At 40.8% G+C, this 10,061-nt stretch overlaps 1 protein-coding gene across 1 annotated transcript in view; it reads left to right on the top strand.

Moving 5' to 3' along the window:
* Positions 1–2,483: 2,483 nt before the first annotated feature.
* UBXN7 (UBX domain protein 7) overlaps positions 2,484–10,061 on the top strand; it is a 54,386-nt gene continuing 46,808 nt past the window's right edge. Inside the window, exon 1 of the mRNA XM_029213721.1 lies at positions 2,484–2,575. Within this exon, the coding sequence (XP_029069554.1) occupies positions 2,503–2,575 (73 nt within the window). The 5' untranslated portion in view covers positions 2,484–2,502. The remainder of the gene's footprint in view (positions 2,576–10,061) is intronic.

Genomic DNA, 10,061 nt, shown 5'->3' with positions numbered 1-10,061 from the left:
ATCTGGTTTTTAAATAAAAGAAATATTGTCATTTTAGCTTACAATCAAAGTATAGTACATTTAGGATTCAAGGGATTTGGATTCCAGTCTCTACCCCACCGTTGTGTGACCTTGAGCAACTCTTTCAAACTCTCTCTCAGGAGAGTAGTGATAAAATAGAAGTGTTGAATCAGATTATCTTGAATATCCCCTCTAGCTCATTTACTGTCATTCCCTTCAATTACAGTAACATGTTACAAATAGATTTGCGACAGGGACTCTTAAAACCAGACCTAAAAATAAAAACAAAATCCTAGTGTAATTTGGTGAAAGAATTCAAATAGTAACTGATGTTTAGCTTTGGGTATTTGCTCTTTGTCATCTAAAACTTTAATTTTCCGTCATTCAATGTATAATACTTTTGCAGTTCAATTTTCTGAGGATAATCCATGTTTTTTAAAGAACATATTTTCCATGATTTGGGGGATATATATAAATATATTTTCTTGTGATTCTAAAGGTCTTTCATATTCTTTTCTTTTTTTATAAATTTATTTATTTTTGGCTGTGTTGGGTCTTCGTTGCTGCCCACGGGCTTTCTCTAGTTGTGGAGAGCAGGGGCTACTCTTCGTTGCGGTGCACGGGCTTCTCATTGCGGTGGCTTCTTTTGTTGCGGAGCACAGGCTCTAGGTGCACAGGCTTCAGTAGCTGTGGCATGCAGGCTCAATAGTTGTGGCTCGGGGGCTCTAGAGCACAGGCTCAGTACTTGTGGCTCACGGGCCCAGTTGCTCTGCAGCACGTGGGATCCTCCTGGACCGGGGCTGGAACCCATGTTCCCTGCACCGGCAGGTGTATTCTTAACCACTGTACCACCAGGGAAGTCCCTCTTTCATATTCTTTAACAATCCAAACTGATTTTCAAGGTTTTGTTATTAGTTTCCTGCCTCCTTTTCTTTTAGCCTACATTTTAATTTCTACAAAATCTTTTCTAGAGTTGTGGATACCACGATCTTTACCAGTTTTTCAAAAGATTAATCTAAAAATGACATCACTATATCTGAACCCTAAGACCTTGGAAATAAACCTACAGATCTCATTGTTAGTCTCTCCATTTAATGGAGGTACAGAAATAACTGCATCTAGTTTTTGTAGAGAGACTATTTTATTTGGAACCCCATTTTGCATGGTTGGCTATAGTGACACAGACTTTAGGATTAAGGCCTTTAGGAAGGAAGAGGTCACACTGTTTCTTGCTTTGGTTTTCACCTCCATTTTTGCACCTTTGTGTTAATGTGAACCAAACAGCTTCCCAAATCTACAACTGGTTCCTGGGCTTCCTCAACCCACCTAGAAAACTGCAGCAACCTAGGAGGTTGTCATTTAACTGACAATACTTTTGGTTAGGAGTCTGCTTTCTTATACACCAATCATATAACCCTATGGTTACTTTGATTTAACTTGGTTATTTTTTAATTCATCCCAATAGCGCATTTACAGACTCTTAGGATGGGTCAATTCTCCAGATGACTCATCTCATCTTTTATTGGGCCATTTTTCTGTGTAGATGCAAAATATGTGGGTGGGAGGTGGGAGGCTAGAACCTAAACTGAGTCTGTTTATGTTCAAGGTGGGTGGATCACCAGATTTGAGTGTACTCCTGTAATTGTTTTTTAAAGTACTTTAAATCATATAGTTAACATACTAATATTACCTCTGTTTAAAAATAAAGGATAAAAAACCCCTCAAGGTCCGCTTTCACCATGCCCTCCATTGCTTCCCTCTCTTAGAGGTAACCATTATTGTTTTGAGGACACCTTTCCAGTGACCTTTCTATACATTTCTTTCCTATACTGTATATACATATACACATTTTTTTCCTTACATAAATGACACCTTCTCATTTTATAGGTGAGGAAACTGAGACCTTGAGGGAAGATGTGTTGCAAATTTATTGAAGGAAAGTGGACTGGACCACGGGTTCTGGTATTTTACTTCTGATGCATGGGCTGCCGCACTAATCAATTAGCTTAGAGGCTGGGGAGCAGGTGCGAAAGTCGCTTTAGTGCAACGATGTAAGATTTGTATTTTGATAGGAGTTGCAGGAAACCTAGCAGAGGGCTCTGGAGTTGCAAAAACAAAAAATATACTGTCATCGGCAGTTGGGTCTGTTAATAAAGCTTGTGAAGCTGAAACGCAAATAGCCTACTACCTACCAAGCCCTTCGGAAACTTAGGAAGCAATTTCGCGTCTCTGAGACTGGCCTTAGAGCTTGGAGAGGAAGGCACCAGAGGTTGCAATGAAGGATGCGGTGGCGGACAGCAACCGAGCAGCCAACCCAGAGAGCAGAAAGCTCTCCCTGACCGATCTGGAAGTGCGCCTGCGCAGGCCTCCACGGGGGGCCGGGGTGGGCGGGGCAGAGCTTGGGGGCGGTCAATGAGCCTGCGCAAACCGTGCGGCGAGGTGGGGGAGGGCGTTCCGTGTGTGTCTGTGTTGTTGTTCGGCGGCAGCGGCGGCGGCGGTAAGATGGCTGCCCACGGGGGCTCCGCGGCGTCCTCGGCGCTGAAGGGGTTAATTCAGCAGTTCACCGCCATCACCGGTAAGAGACGCGGTTACCGGAAGGTGGAGAGTGGGGTCTGGAGCGGGCGGCCGGTCTGCCCTGGGCTTCCCTTTACCTTCATGCATTCCTCCCTCGGGCTTTACCCACAGCTCTCGTCCTCCCTCCTGAGGAAGAGGCGACGACGGCGTCGGGTCTCCGGGTTCAGGCGGGAGACACCCCCTTACCCCCGCGCACCCCATACCCTCGTTCTTGGTCTTCTTGCAGTGTGGAGGGAAACCTCCCCACCTCCTTTCAGCCCAGACCCGGGGAATGGGCCGAGCTCATCCTCCCCCGCCGGCCCGGGAACCTGGGGGCGGGAGAGGTGGGGGGCCGCACCCGGGCCACCGCCCTCCTCCTTCATCATCATCGCCTCTTCTCTGTGCAGCCTTGGGGTGCAGCGCATACCCTCACCTCCTTATTCCGTTTTTCCTTGGCCAGGTCATTCTCCCCCCCGTCCCTGGCCTGCCCTTCCCCTTTCTGGGCCCCTCGGAGCCATCGCTGTGGCCCTGGCGTGTTCGGGCCCTCCCGCCTTAACGGCGAGGCTGGGGGGTTCGGCAGCGCCTTTACCGATCTCGGGGGATAGGCCGCCAGAAAGGGGGGGGTGCTGAGGAGTACCCTCCAGACTGAGGTTTTAAGAGAAGAATGAGGGGGAACCCCCCCAGACCTTAATAGGAAAGGCCTGGAGGAATCTTCGGTGGCGTTTCCCACCTCCCCATTAAAAAATAATAAAGACCGAGACGATGGCGCCAGGGCCTCCTGCTGATAAAATAGGAATGACGGCAGAAACTTCTTTGAGACAAAATCAGTTTCTGGATGTCAGTATACCCCAAACCCACGGTTTTTCTTTTCCTTTGGACCCCTGCGAAGGGCACACGCAGATCCTCTTACTGCCTGGAGGAAAGGCCCTAAGCCGTTCTATGAATTCTCTCTGTCTTGTTCTCTGTGATGGTGCTGAACTTTTTTTGCATGAGTTATTAGAGGGCGGAGCAAATGATGAAGTTCTCTGTGGAGTGATTTGAGAGAAGAGTACTACATGTGCCTGAGTGTAATTTTGCCGTTCTAGTTTGTCATTTTGTAAGGAGGTCAGAATGTTAGCAGATCTATACATTATTTGGTAGTTTGTTAGATGCAGAGAACATTTCCATTTTCAATGTATCCAGAGTTTGACGTGCAAGATCTGGTTAAGTGAAATTTTATATTTTAACCACTGCCGGTTGTTTGCGAGTTGTCGTTTTATAGTTAAAGGTATTTTTATTTTTTACTTTGCAGCGATAACTATATGTTTGATGCATTGTCTAGCTTGTGGGCATGAAACATCGAGTCACAGTTGATAAAGTAAAATTTGTAACAAAATTGGGATGAGAATTGGAATAACTTTTCTTAATATTTAAAAATTGTGATTGGACTGTTATATTAGAGATGTAATGCATTTCCCAGTGTCTAAGCAGATCATTATTGGGAAAATCAGAAAATTATTGTGTGTATGTGTATATAAGTTAATACTGCTGTATTATGTTTATATAGAAAAATCTTTGTAGTGAATTACATATAGAAGTGATTATCATTATCTTTTCTTTTCTAGAGGTGGTTTAAGATGCCACCTATTTCATTCCAGTTTTTTATGCTAACTACCATAGGAACTCGGATTGTTTTAGTCTCACATTATTCCTTCTAATGCAACATTTTTGGTAGGTGTAGACAAAACCCAAAATGTGGTGAGATGAAGTGACTCACTTAATTGCTTTAATTCTGTTTCTGTGTGCTAGTCTTCATGGCTTGTTTCCTGGTCACAGGCCCTTCTATTCCTGAATCAAGTTGGAGACCCTCAGTAGACAGTGGTATCTGGAGGTCTGTAAAAGCGAAAATACCATAGATTCTTCTTAATGTATTATGGATTTATAATAATGATTTTTTTACAAGATAGTAATTAAATATTAGAAACACATGATTGACCCCTTTATTCCCTTTCATATATCCTAAAAAAATTCGTGTGTGTGTATATATATATATACGTATATATATATATATATATATATACGTATATATATATATATTTTTTTTTTTTGGCCGTGTGGCATATGGTATCTTAATTCCCCGACCAGGGATGGAACCCGTGCCCCCTGCAGTGGAAGCGCAGAGTCTTAACCACTGGACCACCAGGGAAGTCCCCACTAATATTTTAAATTGTAGTATTTATGACAAAAAGGTATTTGAAATTTATTTATTGCTAGATGAATGAAACTGACCTTAAGAGTTTATGCTCTCATTTCAAAAAGATTTTACTTACTTGGAAGCCCAACATTGTGGTAAAAGCAATGCATTTTCAAAAATGTGAGTCTTACCTTTTCTGTGGCATTTAGAAGTAGAAGAGAAAATTGAAAGAATTTTAACTTTTATTTCTCACTAAATAGAACAGATCTCTCTCACACTCTCTTTCTATGATATGTGAGTATGAAGTGATGACTCTGACTTTTAAAAAATATTAAAAAGATATCACATGAAATAATTTTGAAAAAAGAAACACTAATTCATTCTCATAATAGCAATATTATTTATTTCACATATTATCTTCCAGTTCTTGTTTACATACTTATTTTTATTTTTTAAATTACTTTAAAATTATTTTTACATTGTGGATCATAATGTACATAATTTAGAATTCTGAAATTTTCAATTAACGTTACATCGTGAACATTTTTCCTATGATTAAACCCTTTGATAAGCAGATAGCCAAGGGAAGTGATGGTCTTTGAAGTGGTCACACTGAGAAGCTATGTACCTTTACCATTGATGCCATTAGCATTATTTCAAGCTACATAGAAATCCAGTCCTGTTATTTTATAGTCTACCACATTTTACAGTATTACTCAGTTTGATCTCCATTGATGCTCTCATACATGGCTTAGACTGCTGACTGCTTTCAGAAGTTATATCAGTTCTCAAAACCTGAGGAAAGAATGTGCCACTGGATCTGAAGGTAATTCCAAAAGAGCAGTTTTTTAAAATGTTTTGAACCACGGCAGTATCCCATTAACACCAACTTGGACTGACATCCAGCCACACGTATACAAAATGCATAGATGTAATCAGAATAATTCGTGAGATGAGGGATATATAGATGCTATAGAATAGGTAGAAGTAAATACACAATCAGAAGGTAAGGCCAAAAAGTGAGGGAATAGAAAGTGAGGCTGAGAAGAGTACAAGTGGTTGCTAGTGTAGCATTCCATAAAGCTTTGTGTATAGTAGGCATTCACGGACTTAATGAAATTATAGAACCCCTTTAGTTTAATCTTTTTTAAAATTGTTGAATGAATGCATATTTGTTAAATTAGAAACTCTTGGTGTTTGTAGTATTTGGATTTGTAGTCAACTTCCATTCATATTCTTTCTACAATACATTTTTCTTGGGTTAGTATTAAAGTGTATTTAAGTTCTCTGTGTTGCAAGTAGTTGCAAGAAAGGTAGTTGCAAGTGATCTAGTTATTAAAACTCTTCTGGAATTTTAAGAACTATTTCAAAAGGTGTTAATGAAGTTTGAGCAGAAATTAGGGAGGGAATAAATTTTTTTGAGTTGCGAGTAGACTCTTACTAGTAAACTCAGTATTTATTAATAGACTACTATGTGCCAGGCATGGTTCAGATCTTGGGGATACTGCCATGAGCAAGACATGGTGTCTGTCCTCAAAAAGCTTAAAGGTTAATGGGAATACAGACACATAAATGGGTATTGTAATACATTGGGATAATGGTAAGGAGCTGTTACGGTAGCACAAATGAGGGAGGTCAAGAAAAGCTTCCCAGAAGAAATAATTTCTTAGCTAAAACCTGGAGGGGAGCTGTTTCTGGCAGGAGAAACATGTGCAGAGACCTGGAGGAAAGAGGGACAGGCATACATATAGAGACAAGAAAGGAGAGACAGTAGGTTGAGGGAATTGATGATAATTCCAAATGAAGAGAGCATAGCTTGTGTGAGATGCAATAAATGGGGCTGAAGAGATAAGAGGGTACCAGATTAGGAAGGGCCTTGTAACTCATGTTAAGAAATCTTGGCTTTATTCTGAATGTAGTGGGGAGTCAGTGAAAAGTTTTAATTAGGGGAGTGACACAATCATATTTGGTTTTTTCAGAAAGAGCTACTTGGCCATAGGTGAGAAGAGGTAGGCATAGACATCAATAGAAGACTGTTGCAATAATTGAAGATGCTGGTGTCCTGAAATAAGTTAGTGGCAGAGAAGTGGACTCTGAAAGGTAAGGGAAGAATTCAGAGGAGTCAGAATGAAGCTTAGGATTCTGTTTTGGATGTCTAAGTGTATAATAATACAATTTGTGAAGGTATGGAATAGTAGCAGAGGTTTGGGGAGATGATTAGTTCAGCTTAGGTAAGTTGCTGCCTGTGGGACTTCCAAATGGAGCTGTTCAGTAGGGAAATGAATATTTGGGTCTAGAAAGAAGAGTGACATCTGATGAGTCATATTGATGGCAGTTGAAGCTATAAAAGTGGATGTGTCCTTTGTTCCAGGACACAAAGCTGAAGGAACACTAACATCTAACAGACGGTAAAGAAGAAAGTACAGAGAAGGATCGGAAGAAACCAAAGATGTAGGAGGAAAACCAGGAGAATGTGATGGTACTTCAAACATTAGGAGTAGGGTAATATGTCAGATATTATGTAGGCACTTTAGGAAACCAGAAATCATTGAATATTCACAGATTTTTCTTGGTTAGGGTTGGAAAACATCTTAGAAACCATATTGACCCATTTCTGAGTTAAAATGAGAAATTGAAGGCCCAGAGAAGTAAAGTGAGTTAGGGTTATATGTATAGGTCAGTGCTTCTCAAATTTATTTGTAGGAAAGGACCGCCCCCCCCCTTAAAAAAAATCTTCATAGACCAATACTTTTAATTTTTCTTTTTTGGGGGGGGGGTGCTACGCCACACGTGGCTTGTGGGATCTTAGTTCCCCAACTAGGGATCGAACCCGGGTCCTCAGCAGTGAAAGGAGGGAATTCCCCAGAGACTAATGCTTTAGTAAAAATGCAATAAAAATTAATTGTTTTAAAAAATGAAATAAAAAGAACACATACAAAATGTAAACCCAAATTCTGTTAAAATAAAGGGTATAATTTGCATACAGTAAAATTTAACCTTAGTGTAAAGTTTTCATAAGTGCATACAGTCGTAAAACCACAATAAAGATGCAGAACAGTTCTTTTTTTTTTAAATAAATTTATTTATTTATTTTTGGCTGCATTGGGTCTTGCTGTATGCAGGCTTTCTTTAGTTGCGGCGAGCGGTGGCTACTCTTCGTTGCGGTGCGTGGGCTTCTCATTGCAGTGGCTTCTCTTGTTGCGGAGCTCGGGCTTTAGGCATGCAGGCTTCAGTAGTTGCGGCACATGGGCTCAGCAGTTGTGGCTCACAGGCTCTAGAGCTCAGGCTCAGTAGTTAGGGCACATGTGCTTAGTTGCTCCGCAGCATGTGGGATCTTCCTGGACCAGGGTTGGAACACATATCCCCTGTATTGGCAGGCAGATTCTTAACCACTGCACCACCAGGGAAGTCCCCAAGATGCAGAACAGTTCTATCCTCAAAAATTTCCCCCCGCCCCTTTGTAGTCAATCCCTCCTCTCACCTGTAGCCTAATCTTTTTGTCTGTTCTTTTCCAGAATGTCATATAAATGGAATCACAATATGTAGTTGGGCTTCTTTTGAGTCTGGCTTCTTTTACTTAGCATACTGCATTTGAGATTCATTCATGATGTTGTGGTATGAGTAGTTCCTTTTTATTGGTGAATAATATACCATTGTAGGGATATACTACAATTTGTTTATCCATTAAATGAATGGATAATTGTGTTGTTTCTTGTTTGGGAGATTATAAATAAAGCTGCCCAAAACATTAATGTATAAGTGTGTGAATATACGTTTTCATTTCCTTTGGATAAATAGTTAGGAGTGGGATCATATGATAGGTGTGTGACTTTAAGAAAGTCATACTATTTTCCTAAGTTACTATTGGTACATACACCATTTTGCATTTTGTCTTTCTCTGACTGACTTACTTCACTTGGTGTGATAATCTCTAGGTTCATCCATGTTGCTGCAAATGGCATTGTTTCCTCCTTTTTTATGGCTGAGTAATATTCCATTGTGTGTATCTACCACATCTCCTTTATCTGTTCCTCTGTCGATGGACATTGCTTCCCTGTCTTGGCTATTGTCAGTAGTGCTGCAGTGAACAGTGGGGTGCATGTATCCTTTCAAATTATGGTTTTATCCGGATATATGCCCAGGAGTGGGATTGCTGGATCATATGGTAGTTCTATTTTTAGTTTTTTAAGGAACTTCCATAGTGTTCTCCATAGTGCTTGTATATAAATTTTTTAAAAAATATTTTCTATTCCTCAATACTTAAAAACTCCAGGATGGGAGACCAGTGAGGAGGCTGAACTTTCATCTTACTTCTTGCAACTGTCACCGACTCTCATTTCCTTGGTGGATAGTCTGGCTGGCTTTATTATCATTTCTAGGGGAAGTGTAGAACCAAAAAGTAACCACTTTGTGTCCCTGTCATTTCTGTGCTCTATCCCTGTGGGGCAAGGAAGGGTCTGTAGAGGGATTTTTTTTCTTTTTAAAAAAAATCTCTGTGACTACCATACTTAGGTTCCTTGATAATAGTGAAGAGACTGTTCTTTCGGCATTGAAAATAGTGTAGAGAATAGGTATAAGGGACTACTAAAGTTTGAAATGTCTCTTGATTCTTCTTTCCAGCTGTGGTGGAAACATAGACTGCAGTACAGGTTTGGGGCTATTTTCTATATGAAGTCATTAAAGGAGAAAGAGTGTGAACTAAGAGGCAGCAGCAAGGAGATGGCCACTGATAAATTGGGTGCCACAAGCTGGCTTAATGCCTTTGGTGCCATTAGCAAGCTAAAGCAGATGGAAGAAAAGGTAGTGGATAAATAAAAAGTGCATGTGGTGAGAAACAGTAAAGTGGGACTTTGGCCATAGATATGGATTATGGGGTGTTATGGACTGAATTTTTGTGTCCTTCCCAAAATTTGATATTTTGAAATCCTGAGCCCCCAGTGTGATGTTATTAGGAGGTGGGGCCTTTGGGAGGTGGTTAGGTCATGAGGGTGGAGTCCTTATGAATGGGATTAGTGTACTTAAAAAGGAGACCCCAGAGAGCTATCTGGGCCCTTCCACCATGTGAGTACACACGGAGAAGACAACTGTCTTATCAACCAGGAAGTGGGCCTGCATCACACACCAAATCTACTGGAGCCTGATCTTTGATTTCCCAACCTGCAGAACTGTGAGAGAGAAATGTTCATTGTTTAAGCCACCCAGTCTATTGTATTTTTGTTACAGCAGCCTGAACAAACTAAGACCCTGGGTTAGATTAAGCTATCCTGCTGCTACCTATAATATTGAGACCTCAAAATAAGCCCATGAACAGGTTTACAGGTAGTTTAAACCTGCA

The sequence above is a fragment of the Monodon monoceros genome, unplaced genomic scaffold (genome assembly GCF_005190385.1).
Source record: "Monodon monoceros isolate NGI ecotype Baffin Bay Population unplaced genomic scaffold, NGI_Narwhal_1 Super_Scaffold_11, whole genome shotgun sequence".
Taxonomy (NCBI): domain Eukaryota; kingdom Metazoa; phylum Chordata; class Mammalia; order Artiodactyla; family Monodontidae; genus Monodon; species Monodon monoceros.
Note: the sequence above shows the minus strand (reverse complement) of the source record. Positions and strands in the feature narration are given on the sequence as shown.